The 23894-nt window shown below is 44.2% G+C and overlaps 1 protein-coding gene across 5 annotated transcripts in view; it reads right to left on the bottom strand.

The window, feature by feature from the left end:
* The window catches only part of Gabbr1 (gamma-aminobutyric acid type B receptor subunit 1), a 29954-nt gene extending 29282 nt beyond the window's left edge, over positions 1-672 (bottom strand). For all 5 annotated transcript variants that reach the window (XM_026415298.2, XM_026415300.2, XM_026415301.2 and 2 more), the window contains exons 1-2: positions 585-672; positions 27-114 (exon numbers count right to left, since the gene is read on the bottom strand). In XM_026415298.2, coding sequence (XP_026271083.2) covers positions 27-114 — 88 coding nt within the window. In that variant the 5' untranslated portion in view covers positions 585-672. The remainder of the gene's footprint in view (positions 1-26; positions 115-584) is intronic.
* Between the last annotated feature and the right edge of the window lie 23222 nt (positions 673-23894).

The raw sequence follows: 23894 nt of genomic DNA, 5'->3' as shown, positions 1-23894 counted from the left end.
AGGGCCCGAATCACGGAAGGGTGCACCTTCTGAGGTGGCGTTGGGGGTCTGCGTCCCGCCAGCGCCCAGGGGGCGGAGGAAGAGAGGCGCCAACAGCAGCAGCAGCAGCAGCATCTAAGTGAGAGGCGACCGTGAGGACCGGACCGAGCCTCGCCGGAGCGGCCCTGCCCGACCCGACCTGGCCCGGCCCGGGGAGGCGACCTGGCCTCCCTCCGGAAGCCTTCGGAGCTCCGACCCCGCTCAGTTTAAGGACGAGGAGTGCGCCCCGCGGAGGAGGCGGGGGCGGAGCCCCGCACGGGGTGGGGGGAGAGGAGGAGAGAAAGCCTGTCCCCACCCTCCTCCTGCCTCCCTCGGCCCCCCACCCTCCCGGGACTCCACCTCTCACCACCTCCTCTCCCCCGGCCCCCGCGGCTCGCTGGAGCCGGGTTTACCCACGCTCCCGGGTTCGGCCGCCTTATCACTCCCCGTCTCCATCCCCGCAGTTCCTCTCCCCCAGCCCCGATCCCCGGCTCGGCCCTGCGCCCGCCGGTCCTCCCCAGCGCCCCCCTCTCCAAGCCCTGCTTCCCCGGGGCCCTGGCTCTTACCTCGGCGCGCCGGCCCAGCTCCCCGGCTCTCCGCGGGCCTCAAGGCCCCAGGCCCGGCCGCTCCTCCCCGCTCCCCCCTCCTTTCTCCTCCACCTTTCCCCTCCTCCTGTCCCTCCTCCCCTCGAATCCGGGCTTCAGCCCAGCCAGGGTCTCTCCCCTCCTCTCTCGCTTCCCCCAAACCCCACCCCCGTCTCTCCTTCCCCGGGGCGGCGGCGGCCGCGGGAGCGCGAAGCCGGGAGGGAAGGAGGCGGCGCCGGGACCGGGAAAGCTCTCGGGCGGAGGGAAGAAGGAGGGTGCAGGGGAAGCAGGGCGGGGGGAAGAGAGGGGGAGACCAGGGAGAGGGCGCCTCCCACAACCCGAGCCCCGGGAGCCGCCCCGGATCCCGGCCCCGCCCTGGACCGCCCACAGCGCGGGGGGGAGGGAGCGGTGGCTAGGCGCGGGGCTGAGAGATAGAAGGGGGAAACTGGTGCTCACGCGCACGGGTGGGGACAGAGCACCGCCGAGCGACCTAGGGGCAACACTGCTGGAAACCGGGGTGGAGGTTAAACGCCCCCAATCAAAGACCAGGGGAGCTGGCGCTGAGACGGAGCTTAGGATGAAGGTGGAGAAAGACGGTTGCACAAAGAGAAGGCAACACTGGATCCTGGCGAGAGGAGAGAGGGAAGAAAAAGGCCAAGGGCCAAGAGGAGAAGTGAGACCAAGGGAGAGAAAGGAGAAGCCAGGGTCAGAAAGATACCGGGGACGAAGGGGGCCGCCGGGAGCTAACTAAGCGCGAAAAGAGTTGGGTGGGGGAGAGAGCTGGAAACCAGAGCGACTCCATGGTACAACAGCTCTGCTGCCACTAGCCTGCCTGCTCCGTGGAGTGAAGGGCTGGGGCTGATTGAAGGAGGACATCAAGGAGAGAAATTGAAATACAGAAAAGCGCGGGGTAAGGAGGTCATAGGAATAGAAACCTCCAGATGGGCGGAAGCCAATATTCTTGACTCCAGCAGAGCCTGGCAATTAATAATTCTTGTCTAAGGTCCAACTGGAAGCTCTAAAGATGATAGGGAAGTGCAGGCCTTTTGACAGCTCCTGAAGGCGTGTGCAGTGTTGTTATGGTCGTGGTTGTTGATGATTATGGACCTGAATTGGGGCAGGGAGAGGAGAAGAACAAAAAAAGAAGAAAGAAAGCTTCCTGGCCAAATGCTGAGAGACTGACTAGAACGTAGAACCCAGGCTCTCAACCTTCAACCCTTTTTATAAGCATTTTGTAATGACCCTCTTCCCATCATGAATTGAAATTCATAGATGATATAACTTCCCTACATACATGACTTAAAAAAAATCACAATGCTTCCCTAGCTGTAATATAAAGGGGGGATGAAATAACAGTTACTTGTAATAAAATAATATAAATATTATTTTAATGTGTGAGTGCAGGGCCCAGCTTCACTACGTGCAGGGGGATGCTTGCACCCATCCATAGACTCACAGGGATGTAATTGCTACCAACACAAGCTAATACAGGTGCAGAGACGGTGACTCAACTACCTCCAGCATGTTGCCATCAATGAAAAGACTTAATGAAATGTTGAGCAACTCCTGGTAGCGAAGTCAATCTTCTCTACATTCACACAGAACAGTAATTGCATTCCTAGAAAGTTCACTTATATTTAGACCAATTTTTTTTTAAATTGTATTAAGTTCTAGACTCACATAATTAAACATGAGTTTTTACGTACATGAGTGTCCTAGGAGACTTCTGAGAATCTGGATGAAGGACAACTCTTCATTGTGCAAACTGTACTTTGAAGAATAGCTTATGCCCATGCCCTGCCAATAAATGACAATAGTGCCCCCCTCCACCACTGTAATTACAGAAAGGAAACCTGAAGTTTCAAAATGTTCTCTAGGGAGAGGTTGAGAGCCATTGAACTAGAAAAGAGCAAAAGAGAATGGGAAGGGTTTCTAACTACTCAAAATGATAGTCACCCTCCTCTGAGTGGCCTGTCCTCTCAGCAGGACAGAACCAAATAAATATAGTTATCAACTAAGTTAAAATAATTAACACCAGGGAAAATGTCATGATGATGAGAAGTTTCCTGTATTGCTTGGGGAAGTTTCCTGACTGCCCACTCTGCAGACTGGTCTGTCTGTCTGGCAGTACACTATCCCTCAGTGCTCCTGTTCGCTCAGAGTACTCACTTCCTAGACTCAGCAGGCCATTCTACAGGGGAGTACCTGAGCATGTGAACTCTCAGGAGCCACAAACCAGCTTTCAAAAGCCTTATCTAGCCAGGCATAGTGTTACACACCTATAACCCCACACTTCAGGGGTTGAAGCAGGAGGATCACAAGTTCAAGACCAGCCTGGGCAACTTAGAACTTGTCTTAAAAATAAAGGGCTGAGGATATAGCTCAGATGGTAGAGTGCTTGCCTCACATGCAAAAAGCCCTGGGTTCGATCCCTAGCACCAAAAAAGGAAAATTAAAAATTAAACAAAGGGGGCTGGGGCTCAGGCTCAGTAGTAGCACACTGCCTTGCATGTGTGAGGCAATGGGTTCGAATCTCACTACCACATATAAAAATAAAATAAAGGTCTATAAACAACTAAAAAAATTAATAATAAAATAAAATAAAGAGCCAGGAATGTAGCCAGTAGAGCGTCCCTGGGTTCAAACCCCAATACCACACACACACACACACACACACACTTTATCTGGTCATTCATTCTTGCAACTTGTTTCTGGTTTCCCTGAAGTCTTTCCTGGAATGAGGGTTATAAAAGAAAAGACTCCTCCTTGAAAAGATAGTCCATGAAATTGAAAGTTCAGTGATATTCATTGCCATACTGCTGGTACTAAATCAGAAAAGGAAACAACATTAATGTCCAAATCACAAACACTGACTCCATAAATTAGAATGTGCCCATTCAAATGAACAGTTTTGAAAACATGTCTGAAAGAGTATCAAATGATATTGATATGGGAAAGTATGAGAATTTGGGGGAGGGGAGATAAGATATGGGATGTGTACAACTGTGGTAAATACAGATGTTAAAAAGCTAGAAAAAATGCAGAATGTCTTCTTTGATATAAGGGGGGCGACTCAAAACAGAGCAGCGAGGAAGAGCATGAGAAGAAGATTACCATTAAATAGGGATGAGAGGTGCATGGGAATGGGAGAGAGAAGGGGAATTGCATAGAAGATGGTAGGAGACCCTCATTGTTATGCAAAATTACATATAAAATGGTGTGAGGGGGAAGAAAAAAGAGAGAGAGAGAAACGTGTCACAGTAGATTGGGTGGAAAGAGGGGAGGGGAGGGGGGGATAGAAGGGCAGCACAATACAATAGACACTAGTATGGCCCTATGTATAAATGTGGCTGTATAACCAATGTGATCCTGCAATCTGTACATGCGGAAAAATAAGATTAAGATTACGTACCCCATTTGAATCAAATGTATGATATGTCAAGATCATTGTAATGTTTTGAGCAACTAATAAAAAATTTTTTTAAAAAGCTAGAAGAAAATAGATCATTGCCCCTGGGTTATGAATTATTGTATAACTTTTTTGTTCAACATTTGTTCAAAATTTTCACAAGTGTGAAAATTATAAATCATTTTTAGAATTTATTTTTAAAAACCTTCCCATGCAAGTTGAATCAATGTAACCAAAATCTATTATTCACTGGGACAGAGGCATCTGAGAATACAGACAGGAGCTCCAATTATGCTCACGGTACAAACTGTTCACCCTTTAAATCCACCAGTAGCTTTAATTTTTTCCTTTCATACTTCTTCATTTTCCAATGTCACTTTCAGGATTCCTGGTCCTATTTCTTAGGACATTTATTGATGTCCTCCTTACCATCACCACCACCACCCTACTTCAGTATCCTGACTCTACCCTCCCCAGAGCCAATTTGGGTTTTTTTGGGGGGAGGGGATGATATGGTGCTAGAGATGGAACCCAGGACCTCTCACAGCTAGGCAAGTGCTCTTCCACTGAGCTATACCTCCAGCCCTCCACTTCCTTCTTTTCCTTCACATCAAACAAAATTTTTCTCCTCTAGAAAGTTCCCTGGGCTTGATCCTATCCTCCTCTCAAAACTTTGTGCATTTGGCAATGCCATCTGCTTTTAGAGTTTTACTGTGGTGTATGGAAATGGTGGAACTCCTATTCAGATTACTTGAGAATGGCTAATATTGTTCATTTTATTTCCCATACTTTCCTTCTTCCTCTTTTCTGCCTAATCTTCTGCCCACCCCTGAGAGCCTATAGCCCAAAAATTGATATTGCAGAGCCCTGAAAATATATTAATCAAAGTAGTTCAACTTATTGATGATCAGCTAGATGCTAGGTACTCTTCAGGGAACATCTAATTTAATTCTCACACAAAGTAGATATTCATGTACTTAATTTGGAGCTGAGTAAACTATGATTTAGAGAAAAAAAGCAAGTCAGAAGTCACACAACTATAAAGTTAACAGAGTCAATACCTGATCTTAAGTCTGTTAGTCTATTTCTAAATTCTTTGCACTGAATTCAGAGATTTAATTTTAAGACTCTCACCAGTACCCACCACAAGGCATTCTCTATCAAAAGTCATATTGTTCTTCTGTCTATACTTCCCTGCTGCTTTCTCACTTGAAGTAACAGTGGCCAGTTTATGAACAGAAGATATATGTGTCCTGTCCTATTGAGGTTCCTGTCTTCAGGAACAGTTATCTAACCTACTCAACACCCACCACATATACACTGTGGTAGAGATCAAACCCACAGTCTTGTGCATGTTAGGCAAGTGTTCTACCACTGGATAACATCCCCAGTTCCTCTACACAGCTCTTGCTATTTAGAAAAATGTATGAGGCAAAGGTGTTATAAATATCAAACATTGAGCCAATCTCAGAGACTCACAAAGCTGAGGCAGGAGAATCTCAATTCAAGGATAACTTCAGCAAATTATCAAGGCCCTACCTCAAAATAAAAAACAGAAAAGGCTGAAGATGTAGCTCAGTGGTAGAGTGCCCTGGGTTCTAGCCCTAGTACCCGGGGAGGGTGGGGGGGGATGAACACTGAAGTTATTTAGACTCTAGGGTCACTCTGGCTTTATTATAAGGGCTTAAACTCTTTCCATCATATTTTACTATCATTAACACTTTCCTATTTAACCTTTCCCCTCATTTTTCATTTGTGTGTTTTCTTTCTGCCTTTCTTGATAGAAGTAGGCACTCAGAATGACTGTGCCAGGGATTGGGATATAGCTGAGTTGATAGAGTGCTTGACTTGCAAGCACTAGGCCCTGGGTTCATTCCCTAGATCAAAAAGAAAGAAAGGAAGGAAGGGAGGGAGGGAGGGAGGGAGGGAGGGAGGGAAGAATGACCAATGACTGGGCCAGAAGAACAAAAGGGATTGAGGAAAATCTCTACCAAATCCCCTCAATTGTTCTTCATGCACAATTCTAGTTTGGTTTTTGTCTTAGTCTGTTGGGCCACTATAACAAAATGTTTTAGATTGGGTACCTTAAAAAAATAGAAATTTATTAATGACATTTCTAGAAGCTGGAACTCTTATCCTCAAGTCACCAGCAGATTCTGTCCGGTGAGGGTCCACTGCCTCAGATGGTACCTTCTAGCTCTGTCCTCACAGGTAGAAGGGGCACACAATCTCCCAGGGGCCTCTTTATAAGGACACTGATCACCTCCCAAAATGTCCCATCTTTTAATACCATCTCATTGGGAATTGGGTTTCAACAAACTAATTCAGGGGACAGACACAAACTTTCAAAGCATAGCAGGTGTACAATTCTTGACACTTTTGGTCTTGGTTCTTTGTCCTAGTACAGGGACAGGAAGTTACAAAGTTATTGCTATTATATATGTACAGGCATGTAAAGGAGACCCTTGTCTGAAATTCACAAAGCTTCAGTAAAATAAAAAAGCCACATTGTGAAAATACCTGTTCTAACAGTGACCTTCCCCACTGACAAGAAGAGTCAGTGACCAGATTGTAAACTTGACACTGTGAATTGTCTCTATAAATAATTTCTCCATGGGGCTGGGGATGTGGCTCAAGCGGTAGCCCGCTCGCCTGGCATGCATGCAGCCTGGGTTCGATTCTCAGCACCACATACCAACAAAGATGTTGTGTCCGCCGAGAACTAAAAAATAAATATTAAAAATTCTCTCTCTCCCTCTCTCTCTCTCTCTCTCTCTCTCTCTCTCTCTCTCTCTCTCTCTCTCTCTCCTCTCTCACTCTCTCTTTAAGAAAAAAAATTATTTCTCCATAAGTAAACTATTATTTATTTATTTATTACTAAGGATGGCTGTGAATTTGTAATCCTCTCATCTCAGTGTTCAAAGTCCCTGGGATTATACTGAGTGCAGCCATAAGTAAACCCTTGTATAAGTGAATGAACACAATGTAATTAACCTAAGCAATAAAAAGGAAAGTAGTAAGCTTATTTGTCTCTTCTTCTACAATTTGAGGTACATGAGGTCAAGTTAATAGAAACGATTCAATTCACATAAACACAAGTTATGTGAAATTGCTACTATCATAACTATTAAAAAATTAGATTATTTTAAGAATTCAAAATTTAAAAGTGGGCTGGGGATGTGGCTCAAGCGGTAGCGTGCTCGCCTTGTATGCATGCGGCCCAGGTTCGATCCTCAGCACCACATACAAACAAAGATGTTGTGTCCGCCAAATATTAAAAAATAAAAATAAATATTAAAATTCTCTCTCTCCCTCTCTCTCACTCTCTCTTTAAAAAAAATTTAAAGTATTGCCTTTAATTAAATAAATAAATAATTGTATATTGATATAAATATACATAATTATTCATACCAATCTGAAAAGCATATGTATCATAGCATGTGCAATTGGTTGGTAGAGTTTTCATTTGTTTATTTTATTGTAACAGATTTCTCTCTTTCATTGTGTTCAACAGAGGTACCTATAATGATTGTTCATTTGTTCAAAGCACACTAGGCAAATAATACTCAGAGTAAAAAGATGCACCGCCCAGATTTTTCTATGAGAAGTTTACAGGATGCTGAAAAATTCATCACTTAATATAGGTATGCAGATCTGAAGCCCACAATAAGCACAATTATATTTCTGTATTAAAGGTAAGACTTTTGGTGTACACAAAGACTACAATAGCTTCACATTTGGTTTTTCCACAAAATGAATGTATGTCGGGCCAGATTTTGCCACCAACTGTGTTAGAAACAAAACTTTAAGTTTTCAGCATATTGAGAATTGCAGAATTGCAGAAAAAGGATGTGTGAGCTGGGCATGGTGGCCTATGCCTGCAATCCCAGTTACTCTGAAGGCTAAGGCAAGAAGATCTAAACTTTCATGCCAGCCTGGGCAATTTGAGAGATGCTGTCTCAAAATAAAATCAAAAGGACTGAGGAGGTAGCTCAGAAGTAGAACACTTGCTTAGCATGTGTTCTGGGTTCAATCCCCAGTACTGAAAGAAAGAAAAAATAAATGTGTGGAACTAAGTTTACAAACATGAGAAGATATTTACAAATCAATGTTTTGGAGTCAAATGGACAAATTTGAGGCAAAAGACTGGAAATTCTATCCATGAAAATACCATCAAACTTCGAGCAAGGATTCCATCAGGCCTTAAATGCAAATCTAATTGCATCCATACCCATGACCCTACTACACCAGGGCAGATGGGTCCTGCACTATCCCAGAGAATAACATACGCCATTTGGATCCTAGCAGAGGAGAAAGCCAGGAACAGATGTGAAGCAAGAGCTTCTTTTAGCAATTGAGAGTAAACAAACACCTGCTGAATTTACTCTTCCTTCCCTATCTTTCCAAACCATCACTCTGAAATTCTAAAAAGCCGGCATGACTCATACACACCTTCAGATGCTTTCAGTATTTGTTACACTTAGATCTGCACAGAAACAGAATACCTTAACGGTGCATAATTTACAAAGAACTCTCACATTCTCCTAATTGTTTCAGCTGTTTCTGTACGGCAATATCTCCACTTCTCAGACAAGAAGACTAAAGCTCAGATAAAGGACCTGCCCAAAGTCCCACGGCCAATAAATAGCAGAGCTGGATCTCAAAGCCAGGTCTCCCTTGCTGGCTATGCTCTAGCCATTCTGGCCCGATTACAGATTGTTTTGTGTGTTTATTTTCCTGGTACTGGAGTTTGAACCCAGAGGCACTCTGCCACTGAGCTACATCCCCATTCCTTTCATTTTATATTTTGAGACAGAGTGTCACTAAATTGCCCAGGATGGCCTGGAACTTGTGAACCTCCCCTTGATTGCTGGGATTATAGGCCTGTGCTACCAGGCCTGGCCCGATTGCAGTTCGTTAGACTTGCTCAAATACTTTCAACTCAGCAACCAAGCACACTAGTTCTCTCTGTCTGGATATGCCCTCCTCAGCCTCTTCCTCAGGCCATCTTCATGTGAACCCAGAACACATGCTAAGCAAGTGTTCTACTTCTGAGCTACCTCCTCAGTCCTTTTGATTTTGAGACAGCATCTCTCTAATGGCTTACATGTCACCTCAATGAAACTTTTCCTGAATTCTCCAGGGAATTAGACCCCTGATACCCCACATCCTTCTAGCCACCCTCATAGTACACATCATTCAAAACCTTTATCTCAGCTTGCACATGCCTGTATTCCCAGTGGCTCAAGAGGCTGAGACAGGAGGATTGTGAGTTCAAAGCCAGCCTCAGCAAAAGCGAGGTGCTAAGCAACTCAGTGAGACCCTGTCTGTAAATAAAATACAAAATAGATCTAGGGATGTGGCTCAGTGGTTAAATGCGCCTGAGTTCAATCCCTGCTACTCAAAAAGAAAAAAAACCTTTATCTCAGTAACCAAGGATGAAGTTCCGTAGAATAGAGCATTTGCCTAGTATGCACAAGGCCCTGGGTTTGATCCCCAGCATTACAAAAAAACAAACAAACCAAAAAACTTATCTTAGTGGTAGTTAAAATAATTACGGAATAATTTATTTAATATCTTCCCTTCTGACTGGCACTAACTTCCACGAGGGCAAGAACCTTGGATGTGTTGCCCACTACAAGAGCTGTGAGGTACCTGTCACCTGGTTAGAAGCTTAATAAAAGAGCAACCAACCAGGGCTGGGGATATAGCTCAGTTGATAGTGCTTGCCTTGCATGCATAAGACAATAGATTCAATCCCCAGCACCACACACACACAAAGATCAACCAACCAAAATGCTTTTCAGACTCAAAGATTAGTTTTCACACCACTTTCCAAAACTATTAGCCTCCTATAAATGTTCTGAGCTTTTGTCTTCTTGTCTGACAAGTGGAGAAAGAGTTGAAAGAATTACAAGAGAGAAAGAGAGAGTTCTTTGTAAATTATTCACCATTAAAGTATTCTGTTTCTGTGTAGATCTAAATGTAACAAATAGTGCAACCAGGTAGTTCTTTGTCAAAGGTATTATTTGTCAAAATCCTGCTAGGTGTTGGTGAAATGGAAAGCTTTTTCTATGGTTCTTAATAGTGACACATTCTGCACACAAGATACTGTATAAAAATGATTGCATTTATTTTGCTATAACCTGTTTGGGGTTGTATAGATTGTTTGGCTCCTTATGACATTCTCTGACATCAATATTATTTCCTCCATTTCATAAGTGGGTAGAATGGAACTCAACACATGTTTAATAATCTGTCCTATGTCTTACATATAATAAGCAAGATGAAGCCCTGGCTCCAGAGATCCTGCTCAGCTCAATGGGCAGCTTTGGGAAGCATCTCCAAGTCATCTAGGGGTCTGTCTTCTCAAGAGTCCTCTGTGCATATTTGATGCTTCTGTGGATGAATACACTGGGTAATCATTACCTGGTAAGAGGTTTTTTTGGGAATAGATTCACACTGCCATAGAGCAGGGCTTTGGCTGGGTTGCAGACAGAGTCCTCTTCAGATACTTATCTAGCATTTATCTGCATTTTCTTTTCATCTTTATTTATTCACCCTATTTGTAGGTGTTGTCACTTTGCTGTCAATGATGTTTGTGTGCCCCATATCCTTATCTTACTACTCAGCCAATGGAAGCTTCCTCACCAGCATTAGGCCCAGCAGGAATTCTGTGCATCCCCCTCCACTGCCCATGAGTCCTCCAGTGGCTATGCAGTTAAGATTTCTAGTGCTTGCATAAGTTCTACTCCATATGGCAGCAGTAATGGTAACACAAGTTGGACTACTAGTACAGCCAGCTGTTACTAGGAAGAGGGTCTTATCACTCTTCTTGCACTCTCTTTATTTTTTTTTTAATATTTTTTTTTAGTTTTAGATGGATACAATATCTTTATTTTGTTTATTTATTTATTTATGCATGCATGCATACTGGGGCTTTGTGCATGCAAGGTAAGCACTCTACCAACTGAGCTATATCCCCAGCCTTATTTATTTATTTATTTTTATGCAGTGCTAAGGATTAAACCCAGTTCCTCAACACATGCTAGGCAAGTGCTCTACCACTGAGCTCTGCCCCAGCCCTCTGCTTGCTCTCTTATAGCGTGCATCCAAGGATCATTCTCCTTGATCTTTATCCTAAGATCCTGCTATGAAATTAGGGATCCAGGTGGAGAATTTCCATCTGTTCCTGGAGCCAACTTTTATTCTGTCCAGATAACTACAAGTAGGATGATAGAGTATAAAAAGAAAAAAAAAAAGGATACCATAATCTGATGGACCATAAAAGGAAACTTTACTTTCTTGTCTCTGGTTGTTGTCAAGTCACCAACAAGGCAGACTGGCCAAGGAGTCTTCTTTCATCTTCCTCCTGTGCTTCTTCCCTAAATCCTAGAACTGAAGACTTGCCATGCCCAACCCAAGTGAAGCCACCAGGGGGAAAACATAAAGCAGCAGGGGGAATGTACCAAGCAAGTGTCCCTGAATCTGTTAGCTTCTTACCAACATTTTTCTAAGGAGATTGGGGGTAATGTTGCCCCTAATTCTTGAGGCCTATGACCCAAGAGTACAAAGTGAGCTGGGGTTAATGTATGGGAGGGAGGATGAATGAACTCATGAGGGAGGACAATGAAAATGTATCAAACTGCAATAAGCCGGCCTTCTGAAACTGTTCTTGATTTTAACTCCTGAGTGATTTTCTCCTCTGGGCACTAACGGGTCTCACACTATCTCCAAATTATTTTTTATATATTTGTATTTTTAGTTGTAGATGGACACAATACCTTTATTTTGTTTATTTAGGTTTTTTATGTGATGATGGGGATTGAACCCAGTGCCTCATGCATGCTAGGCAGGCACTCTACCACTGAGCCACAATCCTAGCCCCAAATTCTATCTTGAAGTTATTTCAGTCTTAGAGAAGAAAAAGTTTGGAACTTTTTTCAGAGAATCAGTTTGCTTTTAATTCAGGGGCAGGGTGGATGTGTCTTTGAGTGAGTCCAATAAGTGTAAATTAGAAATAGAATTACTTTGTTTCAAAGAGATTTATAATAGAATAAATTTCTATTTATCAAACTTCAGGTTTATCAGATGAGGTGTAGATTATTCAATTTATAAAAACATAGTTATAAGAACATTTTTATACCATATTGTAAAGTACACCTATAGTCTATCCTGTTTATTTATATGTAGTATTTTTCACATGCATTTTCAGTGGAGAAGTAAAGAGAATGCTGAGGGTTGTGTTTCCTTACTTGTGGGGAGGGGAATGAATAGGTTACTGTCATGCCCACTTTTCTCAGTTATGTAATTGTTTCATGGACAATGCAATTTAGGTAATTCTTCCAGAAGAATAAAAAAAAAAAAAAAAACTAGAGGGCTGGGGGAATAGCTCAGTAGTAGAGCACTTTCCTAGCATGATTGATGTTCTGAGTTTGATCCCCAGCACCACAAAACAAGCAAGCAAGCAAACAAACAAACAAACAAATCTAAAATCAGCTAGACAGAGTGGTGCAGGCCTGTAATCCCAGCAACTCAGGAGGCAGAGGTAGGAGGATCACAAGATTGAGGAATTTAGTGAGACCTTGTCTCAAAAAGGTGTGTGTGGGAGGGTATTGGAGATATAGTTCAGTGGTAAAGCACCCCTAGGTTCAATCCCCAGTACAAAACAAACAAAAAACACTAGAATCAAATCTGCTGCAGCATCCTACAAGCAGCAACCATTATAGTGAGCAACATACCCTCTCTGATTTTCAGTTTCCTTACCTATTAAAAAATAAAAAAGTTCAGGCCAAATGGCATCTGCCTATAATCCCAACTACTTGGTAGCCTGAGGGAAGGCTGAGGCTGATGCGGCAGGATTGCAAACTCAAGGCCAGTCTGGGCAATTTAGCAAGACCCTATCTCAAAATAAAAAGGCCTGAGGATGTCATGCAGTAGCAGAGCATTGCCTAGCTCATATAAGGCCCTGGGTTCCATCCCCAGTGCAAAAAAAAAAAAAAAAAAAATCCAATATCATGAGCCTTAACCAAGATAAAGTGCTCTATACACTGAAAAAAAAATAGTAATTTTTTTATGAGAGAGAAATTCATAGATATGATCCAGGCCTCTAAGACACAGGGAAATCAAGGGAAAAAAATGTTTGTGTATAGTGTTACAAGCGTAGGAGGCATTTATTGAATTTTTGTGGTTGATTTAGAAACAGAAATATGGAATCTTTTGAATTTCCCAGCCCAGAATATGTACTTTCTCACTTCCCTCCACCAATAACCAAGATGTCAGAAGCAGCAAGCTAAAAGATGCTCCCCTTTTTCTTTCAGGAACCTCCTTTCCAAATCCTATACTCAGACTCTTGGGTCTTCACCATCTCTGAATGCTGCTCCAGACCGTAGTCCTGTAATAGTCAATATGTACCCCACTACAAGCACTCTAAGATCTACCAAGCATTGCTTTAGCCTCTTAGTACCTCACTTTCCCCATTCTTAAATAGGAATAATAATATATACTTCCTGGTGTTGCTATGGGGATTATAGGAGATACTCATGTATGTAAAAGTGCCTAGCCCACAGGGGCTCTCAAAAATTGTTAGCTCTGGGGCTGGGGTTGTGGCTCAGTGGTAGAATGCTCGCCTAGCATGCGTGGGGCACTGGGTTTGATCCTCAGCACCACATAAATGTAAAATAAAGATATTGTGTCTACCTAAAACTAAAAAATAAATATTAAAAAATTGTTAGCTCTGACAAACAAAATAAATGAAATACTATTTTACTCACTAAGGGTTTGTTAAATACAAAAAAGTAAAAAAAAAAAATCTGATAAAATCAAGTGTTGACAATGAAGTCTGATATATATGCTGTTAGCATGAATATATATTAGTGCAACCACTCTGGGAAAGAAATTTATATTATAGAGCAGAATTCAAATAAGAGAAAAATAATTAATTCCCCTTCCCCTTGGATTACTCTCCGGCACCTCACAATAGATATAGGAGAGATATCCTATAGCATAAACACCTGGAAAATCCGCCAGTTGGGTAACCTTGGGTCCTGGATCTTGCTATGACAGTAATCACCTGGCTGACTCATTACATCCCCTCTGGCCTTGGTTTCTTAAAGTGAGAATAAAATTAGTTTATCTGATTATCTAACATACTGCTGTGAGAAACAGATACAATGGTAGAAACATGCTTTAAGAATGTAAAAATTTCAAATGAACACAAATTAGTACTCCTTCAATTGGCATTCAAATGGTAGGTTTTACCACCAAGTCCTTGGATGTCCTTAGAGGTGAGTGAATTGGAGTGTTACTATTTCAGCAAGTAAAAACTGTGTACAACTTTTTAAAATTTTTTTAAATCTTATCATTTCCTTTTTCTTTCTTTTTTTTTTTTTTAGAGAGAGAGAGAGAGAATTTTTAAAAATATTTTTAATATTTATTGTTTAGTTTTCGGCAGACACAATATCTTTGTTTGTATGTGGTGCTGAGGATCGAACCTGGGGCGCATGCATGCCAGGAGAGCGCGATACCGCTTGAGCCACATCCCCAGCCCTTTTTTTTTTTTTTTTTAGTTAAAGATGGACACAATATCTTTTATTTATTTATTTTTATGTGGTACTGGGGATCAAACCCAGTGCCTCATGCATGCTAGGCAAACGCTCTACCACTGATCCACAACCCCGGCTCCCTAAACTGTATATAATTTTAGAGAGTGATTTTTGTATGCTGTGTCTCCTCCTCCCCTTTGGCATTTCAATGTTGAATTTTCCAGCATCCTTCCCTGTGCCTGTGACCAAATTCAGAGCAATAACTTACCTTAACCATTAGATGGCACTAGTTACAAAGGAAGCTTAGATCTCTTCAGAAATTGACCATGTCTAAGGAACAAATGCTTTTTCAAGTTTGTTTGTTTGTTAAAAAATCATTATTATAAAGGCCATATGCTCACTGTGAAAATATATCAAGCAGTGAGCGCAATAAAAAGTAAATACTCCATTTCTGGTGAGCCTCAAGGCAGTCTCTTGGCCTTGATTTGAATATAATAGTATACAGCCCTGAGGAACCCCAGTTAAGCAGAAAGCTGTGCTGGGCTAGTTGAAATGCCTGTAAATGTCTCAAGGCCATCCCAGAAGGATATCCAGAACAAATCCTAGATCACTGTGCCCACCCCTAATCACCCACATATCCACATTCAACCCCACCCACAAATTTTAAGGGTTTGAGTTCCTTTACAGTTTACCAGGCTCCTTACAAAGTTCTCCTGCTTCTCTGAGTGATAATAGTAACATATTAAACCAGTTCAAGCCTTATGGTATTACTAAACCAGTAACTGAATCAACAGTGTCAAGAAGCATATTAAAAATATTACAGGCAAATATACATATAACTTAACATAATAGAGGTTTTTTTGCCTTCCACAAGAACTTTTATGGGATAAACCTGTAACTATGTGTGAGGTTTTTTTGTTTATGTTTTTGTTTTTAAGAGGTACTAGGGATTGAACCCAGGGCTTCATGCAGGCTAAGCAGTGCTCTACCACAGGGATACATCCCAGCCCTTTTTATTTTGAGATAGGGTCTCACAAAGTTGCCCAAGCTGGTCTGGAACTTGCCATTTTTCTGTTTCAGCCTCTGGAATGGCTGGGATTACAGGTGTAGCCCACAATAACTAGCTACACTCACATGCCTTCTTTATCCATTGACTTGCCAATACCAACCATTCAGAGTGCTGCAGAGAATCAAGAGCAAATGGAAACCAAATTACTCTGATTAATCAAAAGGGCTGTTGTGAAAAATAACTAAGAGTGATTTAACTTGGTTGTGTTCAATATTTTTAAATCTGGACCTCAGTTTTCATGTCTGACACTGGGAAGATTATTGAGTAACCCCTAGAGCTGAGTGTTGCAAGTCCAGAAGCATCTAACAGATATAAAGAGATGATGGATTGCCACTGGTGAGAAAAATCAATGTGTCCTCTTTCTGGAGCAGAAAGGAAAACGACACAGGAAGAAGGATTCAGGTCCTGGCTTTTTAGAATCTTGGAAGCTGTGGAAGTGGACATGAGTAAAACCACTAAGGGAAAGTAAGGAAAGATGGAGGAAAGGCACTAACTCAGCCAGTCATGGTAGCACACACCTGTAATCCCAGCAGCTCAGAAGGTTAAGGCAGGAGGATTGCAAGTTTGAGGTCAGCCTTGGCGAGGCCCTAAGCAACTCAGTATCTGATTTAAAAAGCAACCAAAACCAAGAGTGGTTCCCCAGTTGGGAGGGGAGAGGAGGGGAGTGGGGAGGAGAGACCAGCAGGACCCAGGGCTGCCCTAGGTTGGCTGCACACCCTCCCTATCAGAAGTGGCCCAAATTTACAGGAGGTCCCCAGTGCACCTGACAGGCTAGCAGGATGGGCCTAGGCTGTCAGTCCTGTCCCACGCTCTGCGCAGGCCTCCCAGGCGCAGGTCTCCTGGCTGCCCTGGCAGAGACCCAGCTATTCCTACTGAGCTGAGGAAGGACCCTGTTGGGGGGAGGCGCTGTCCTCTCTTCAGTGATCTCCATCCCATCAACAGGCGTGAGTGTGGAGCATGCCTTCTGCGGGCTCTGAGGACACACAGATGGCGCCACAGCCCTGCTCTTGGCCCAAAGGCCGGTCAACAGCAAGCTCTGTCAGATTGTAAAATGAGCACGGAAGCCAGGTGCACTGGTGCTCATCCATAATCTGTGATCCCAGTGAGGCAGGAGGCTCACAGTTTTGAGGGCAGCCTGGGTAACTTGGTGAAAACCTGTCTCAAAAAATATGTAAATAAATAAAAAGGGCTAGAGTGCAGCTCAGTGGTGGAGCCCTTGCCTCGAGTGTGGGCCCTGGGTCCCATCCCAGCACACAGAACCCCAAACCACGCATGAACTGGGAACAATACGAGGCGGATGACCAGGAGGGCCATGATGGGAGGCTGGCTTGGGAGTCCAGTCATGGCTGAGGGTCAGGAAAGCTAAAAGGCAGGGCCGAGTGGACTGGAGCCCAGGGGCTTCCTTCCTTCCCGTGGCTCAGGTGAGGCTCAGGTCAGGCCCAGCCAGTGCTTCCTGCACGCCCGCAGAGAGTGGCCCAGGCCCAGGCCGAGGGACAGGCTTGGGTCACGCTGGCCCTGAGGCCTCCTGAGGGATGCTGGGGGATCATGTGGGGTCTTGAGTGGGCTGCAGGGGTCAATGTGTGTGGTTAGGTTTGAGTATCATTCTTGCTGTGAGCCATTGGGGTGGTCAGTGATCAGTACCCTTGGGTCAACTGGCACTGTCTGGCCTCCCTGAGGCTGCAGTGGGTGGGTGGTGTGATTCTGAGGGAGAGGTGGCAAGATGTACTTATGGGTGGCTGTGGACCGAGGGCAGTGCTGCCCACAGGTGACCCAAAGGGAGCAGAGGTCGGGGTCCAGGGACTCTGGGGTGCTGGATGGGGTGCCCCTCCTGTCCTGCTCAGACAGCTCAGCCATGAACACTCCAAGCCACACACCTGTAGGGAGCCCGCAGAGGCCCAGTCCTTCCGGTCTCACCAGACTTCTGCCACAGCCTCCAGATCCTCTGCACCTGGTGCAGATGCCACCCTCTGTAGCATGTGTGTGCCACACTTGTCCTCGTCCTCCCCTGTCTCCTCACACGCTTGGACAGGTCCATGTCCATGAGAGTATCCAGACCCCCTCCTGAAGCCCCTCTCCCTTTCACAGAGGCAGTAAATACAGTGTGTGCCGTCTGGCTCCAGGGCCTTTGCATGTGATGTTCTCCCTGCCTGAAATGCCTCAGCTCCTCAGGATTGACACCTTTCTCAGGTCCCCTCTGGAGCCCATCTCAGATGGCCTTCCATGGAGCCATCCCTTGAGGTTTGAATTCTGGTCACTCTCATGGACACAGCTCTCCTCCAAGCCCGAGTCCTCATCTGCTGCCTTCTCCTCTCACTATGCAGTATGCCCTGGGGGACAAGATAGTGGTCTTCCTCTTCCTTCTTTCCAGCATCTGTCTGCTGCCTTCTCCTCTCACTATGCAGTATGCCCTGGGGGACAAGATAGTGGTCTTCCTCTTCCTTCTTTCCAGCATCTGTCCTGCGCATATGTCCAGGTGGTGGCTCCCCGACTGCCCTGTGTTAAGCCCCTCTTTAAGCAAAGCCCCTGTAGCTATGTGAAAAGAGGAGAGGAGGAAGGACCCTGGTGGGGACTGTGCATCGTGAGCCTTGGGGAGCAGGTGGAGGTTCAGACCTGGGACCTGGTAGGTGCAGAGGGCTGGACTTCTGCCTAGTGCTCACTGTCTGCTGGACCCGGGCTCAGGTGGCACCACCCCTTCCAGGTCTTCTGCCACGGATGCTGTGCTTTCCCTGGAGTTTGGTGGCTGCAGGTTCCATCCTGCTTCAGGCCTCGTGATCTGGCAGTGCAGAGGTCAGAAGGCAGGAGGTGGGGGCCAGCAGGTGACTGGCTGTGGCCTGGGGAACTGAAGTCACTCAGGCAAGCCTTGTGTTGTGTCTGAGCTGTTTCCTGTCCCGCCAAATGGGTGATGGCTCTCAGGGACACCTGGAGAGGCTCTGCGGACAGGTGTGCTGGCCTCGCAGCCTCCCAGGGCACGTCCTCAGGTGGCTGCCTTAGGAGGCCGTGGGAACTGCTCACAAGCCAGGAGAACAGACAGGAGCCGCTTTATGCCCCTGCTGCAGGGCTGGGCCGGTGGTGTGGATTCATCATCAAGTGTCCAGGAGGCAGGGTCCCTTTAAACAGGGCTGTAGGAAGAGAGAACCCCACTGTGCAGGGTCAGTGTGGTGCAGGGTCAGTGTGATGCAGTGATCCCAGCTGCTGTGCAGGAGTCACAGCTTCCACCAGAGGAGTACACTGGCTCTCTGGGGTTGGGGCTCCTGAGCCAGGCCCTCCGTGCCCTGGCTGCCTCCCCTTGTCACGTGGTGCTGAGGCACTGGACCTGCGGCTGCCTGTCTAAGCCGTGGTGAGTGGAGTCAGTGAGGTGGCCACGTGGCTCTGCGGGCATCTGCTCCTCTGTAGGCAAGGACAGTTGGAGTCTGCCTAGGACAGAGCTGCCCTGGCCATCAGTGGGCTTCTGCGGTGCCATCGCAGAGTCACCCACCTAAAGAAAAAAAAAGCAACCAAAGCTGTTTTGTGTGGTTCTCTCCTGACTCTCCAATACCTCTCCAGAGGACTGGGGCTATAGTTCAGTGGTAGAGCCCTTGCCATACATGAGAACCTGCGTTTGAATCCCAGAACTAGGGAAAAAGAAGACTTCCACACATACCTGAAGTTGCTCATCAGGACTCAGAGTTCTTAATCAAGAATCAAATGAAAAGTACAAACCTGATAGTTTGTACTGAAAGTTAACAAATTGGTGTGATCAGATCAAGTAAAAGTATAAATATTGACCTAGGAGCTGGGTGGTAGAGTGTTTGCCTAGCATGTGTGAGGCCTTGGGTTCCATCCCTCAAGACAGACAAACAAATAATAAGTAAATATTGACCTAGAGGTGTTAGAATACAAGAAGGTACCTGCTTGCAAAACCGCAACCTAGAGATTTAAAGGTGTATGTTTTAATTTATCATTCGTTCTTTCAACAGACTATGCTATGTCAGTCCTCATTATTTTCATTACTCTATTCCTAACAAGAGATATGTATGCCTTATGGGCGGGCATTCTATGTACAGGTTCTGTACAACAGTTGTGGGTTTTTTTTTTTTTTTTTTTGATTTTTTGTTTGTTTTGGAGAATCAGACATAGGCCTACCTATGCACTTTATGTACCTCCTCTCATTGAAACATTGAAATTTGTCACATGAAGTGAGCAGTATAATCCCCATTTGTAGATAAAGAACCTGAGTTTTCTTTAAACTATCTGCAAGAGTTCACCAGTCTTTTTACAGGACAGCTAATTAGTGTTCCTTCATCATCTAGGAAAGTGGGGAGCTGGTATTTGCATCTGAGCATTCCAGGCTTATGCTGATGCCAGGTCCTCTATATTCTGAAATAAGGATATTATGAGTCTAGATTACATAAGCAATCCCTTCATATAGTTTTCTCTGCTAGAGGAATAAATACAAAAAAAAAAAAAATCAACTGTGACTGCCAGGCTTCAAGATGATAAAGAAAACTACAGTTGCGCAGCTTCAAAACAGCCATAAATGCACATCCCTCGTTTTCGAGGAGCTTCTAGTGAAAGAAGGGCCATCACTAGGTGGGTCCTCCTCCCAGGGACTGGACTAGGGTGCTAAAATGGCCACTGGGTCTTCCTGTTCCAATACTACAGGATGCAGGCTTCTGGGCCGGATTAAAAGAGAGAAAGCAGCGGCGGAAAAGCAGGTAACCAAGGGCAGAGGGTATAAAGTAAAAAGACAAAGGCTTTGCCGGTGGGGAGTGAGGGTCCAAGCGCCGCGCACAGACACCTCGCGCACAGACACCTCACTGGAGAGGGTTTGTGATCGCTGCTTCTTCTCCTGCCCCAAGGCTCCTGGCAACCTATTACTAGTGGTGAAGCGGTTGACGTCTGCTGTTGCTGGGCAGATTTGGGAGCACCTCCTTCCTTACCTGCAAGATCCAGCAATCAAAGTGGTGAAAAGTGAAGATGACAGGGAAATGGAAAGGAGGCATGGAAGAGCAGGAAAAGAAGAGGAATTAAAAAAAAAAAAAAAAAAAAAAAAAACTCAGGGTCTTCTAGAGAAACTTCTGTTCTATGCTGGTGGGAACATCCAGGAATGGGAAGTTCACTCCTGCAGTCCATTCCCACCTTGGACAGCTCTGGTGGAGAAAGTCATCTTTGGATTGGGCTGAAATTTGACTTCGATAGGCCCACAGAACTATCTAACGCCTCTTCCACACGACATCCCATAGCATTTGGTTAAAATACGCAAAACCCCATTCCTATTTAGGGAGTGGGGTGGGAAGAGAAGCAAACTGATTTCATCAGATTCATAAAAAGCTGAATTCTTTCCCTTGAAAAATATGAAAATATTGGTGAATTTCAGAAGAATAATGGGGAACACACAAAAATGAAAAAACTGCCAGACACAGTGATGCACACACCTGTAATCCCAACAACTCAGGAGGCTGAAGCAGGAAGATGGAAAGTTCAAGGAGCTTCAACTGAGACTCTACCTGAAAATAAAAATAAAAGGGGTTGGGGAGGGGCTGTGGCTGTGGTTCAGTGGTAGCACACTTGCCTGGCGTGTGTGAGGCATTGGGTTCGATTCTCAGCACCTCATATAAGTAAATAAAATAAAAGTCTATCGGGGCTGGGGATGTGGCTCAAGCGGTAGCACGCTCGCCTGGCATTCGTGCGGCCTGGGTTCAATCCTCAGCACCACATACCAACAAAGATGTCGTGTCTGCCGAAAACTAAAAAATAAATATTAAAATTCTCTCTCTCTCTCTCTCTTAAAAAAAAAGAGTTTAAAAAAAAATAAAAGTCTATCAACAGCTTAAACAAAAAGTTTGGAGAGGTAGCTCAGCTCCAAGATGATAAGCAAAGTGACAGTTGCCCAGTTTCGAAATAGCCAGTTCAATCCTCAGAATTTATTTATTTACAAAAATAAATAAATTTTAAAAATTAAATAGTGCTGGGATGTAGTTCAGTGGTAGAGTATCCTGGGTTAAATGCCCAAGATCACCCCCAGCCTGAAAACAAACAAACAAACAAAAAAAGCATGTTTTTATTTTTCTAGGACTCCTACAGCATCTGGCTAAGTGGAAACATTTTGTAGTCTGTTATTCTCAGTGGACCCACCAGAATAACTTAAGAACACAACTATTATGTGACCAGGATATAATAGTTGCAAAAGGTCCCATGCCTACAAGGGGACACTAAGTTAAAATGCTCTGTGGTCACAGTCACATCTTGGAATTCTTTTTTTTCCCTGGCACTGGAGATTGAACCCGGGGCACTCTATCTATCACTGAGTTACAGTCATAGCCCTTTTTTATTTTTAATATTTTTAGAAATTTATTTTCTCACAGTTCTGAGACTATAAGTCCAAGATCAGTGTGTCAGCAGGGGTAGTGTCTGGTGAGGGGGGCTCCCTCCTTGAATTGCAGACTTCTTGGTAGATTCTCAAATGTTCTTTCCTCATTGTGAATGCAAGATAGTGCATTCTAGTGTGTATTCTCTCTTATTTTTTTAACATTTATTTTTTAGTTGTAGTTGAACAAAATACCTTTATTTTTTTTTTTTTTTTTTTTTTTTTTAATATTTATTTTCTAGTTCTCGGCGGACACAACATCTTTGTTGGTATGTGGTGCTGAGGATCGAACCCGGGCCGCACGCATGCCAGGCGAGCGCGCTACCGCTTGAGCCACATCCCCAGCCCCCAAAATACCTTTATTTTATTTATTTTTTTATGTGATACTGAGGATCGAACCGAGGTCTTCACATTGTAAGGCTAGCACTCTACCGCTGAGCCACAACCCCACCCCTATTTTTTATTTTTTGAGATAGGGTCTCCCTAAATTGCTCAGGCTGGCCTGGAACTTGCCATCCTCCTGCCTCAATCTCCCAAGTTTCTGGGATTCTAGGTATGTACTTCCATGCCCAGCTTACACCCCAGATTTCTGTATGTGGCAACCCTGTTAGCTTCATTTTGCTGGTGGCTTCTCTCCCTTCTCTTATATACATCAACTTTGCTCAATAACCATGTCATCCAATGGACTTCTCATCATAGCTCCAGGAATCCATTCTCTTTCAGGAGATATGAGGTATCGGAAAGCACAGACAGAAGTAAGGTGACTCATCAGGTGCCCTGTAGTGTAATGGCCACAAATGCCAATGCTGAGGCTAGAAAGCCTGGCTTGAAATCCCTGTTCTGTTGCTGCCTAGTTGAGCAAGTTACTTTACTTCTTTTGTTCCTCAACTTTTTGAGGAACAAAATATTTTAATGTTTGTTTTATTGTTATGAAGATTAAATGAGTTAATCTATATAAATTGATTGGAAGAGTGACACATGGAAGCATTCAATAAAGTGGTAGGATTTTTGGTTTTGATTTTTTTTTTTCCCAGAGATGTTGTGATTTCCCCAAAAGGGTTTTGATTTGCTGACTAGTTCCTGATTCACTCTGACCATCCTAACACTCCCATTCTTCCACCCCCATCCTGATCTCTCATCTAGCTTTTGACAGCTGGCCTGGTGCTGAACCATTACAAACACCCCACCATCCCTACCTAGAAAAGCATCTTCTGCATGACTCACCTACTGAATATGCATCACGGAGTCAGAGCATCCCAGGCCACTTGGGTTCTGGAAAGAGAATTTCCACTTGAAAGGAAGTCAGCAGATACATGGTGCCTCCTTTTCACATGAGATTCACTCCCCTGACCTTGACTTTCAAGCTTAGGACTCCAAATTAGCCAAACCCTAGTTGTGCCCAAACTCATCTATCTTGCAGGGAGAACGAATAAGCAAGTCTCATATTCAGCTAACTATAATCTGTCCTTCTAGCCTGTTATGCCTGTGTCAGAGAAAAGCAAAAGTGTATGCCCCACATGCTTCTACCCATTATTTCCCAATGTTACCTTCTGTGTGCCTGACTAACTTTTTGTGATGATAGAAATGCTCTGCATTTGTGTTGTCCAATGTGGTAACCACTAGCTGGGGTGCTATGAGCTTTTTGAAACAGCTTATGCAATCAGGAATTGAATTTTTTATTTTATTTTGTTTTAATTAATTCTAACTTTAATGGCTCTTTGTAGCTAGTGATACCATGTTGGACAACTTGGCTTTAAATTGTCTACCCTTCCCCTTTTTTTCTTATTTGATGAGGCATTCTTGCTTTAAGATTGGGAAATAGGGCTGGGGATGTAACTCAGTGCTAAAGTACTTGCCTAGCATGCTTGCAGCCCTGGATTTTATCCCCAGATTAATAATAATAAGTTAGAAACTTTGTGTCAAT

Source organism: Urocitellus parryii, chromosome 8 (assembly GCF_045843805.1).
Source record: "Urocitellus parryii isolate mUroPar1 chromosome 8, mUroPar1.hap1, whole genome shotgun sequence".
NCBI classification, from domain to species: Eukaryota; Metazoa; Chordata; class Mammalia; order Rodentia; family Sciuridae; genus Urocitellus; species Urocitellus parryii.
The sequence above is the reverse complement of the archived record's forward strand: the minus strand, read 5'-3'. Positions and strand labels throughout refer to the sequence as shown.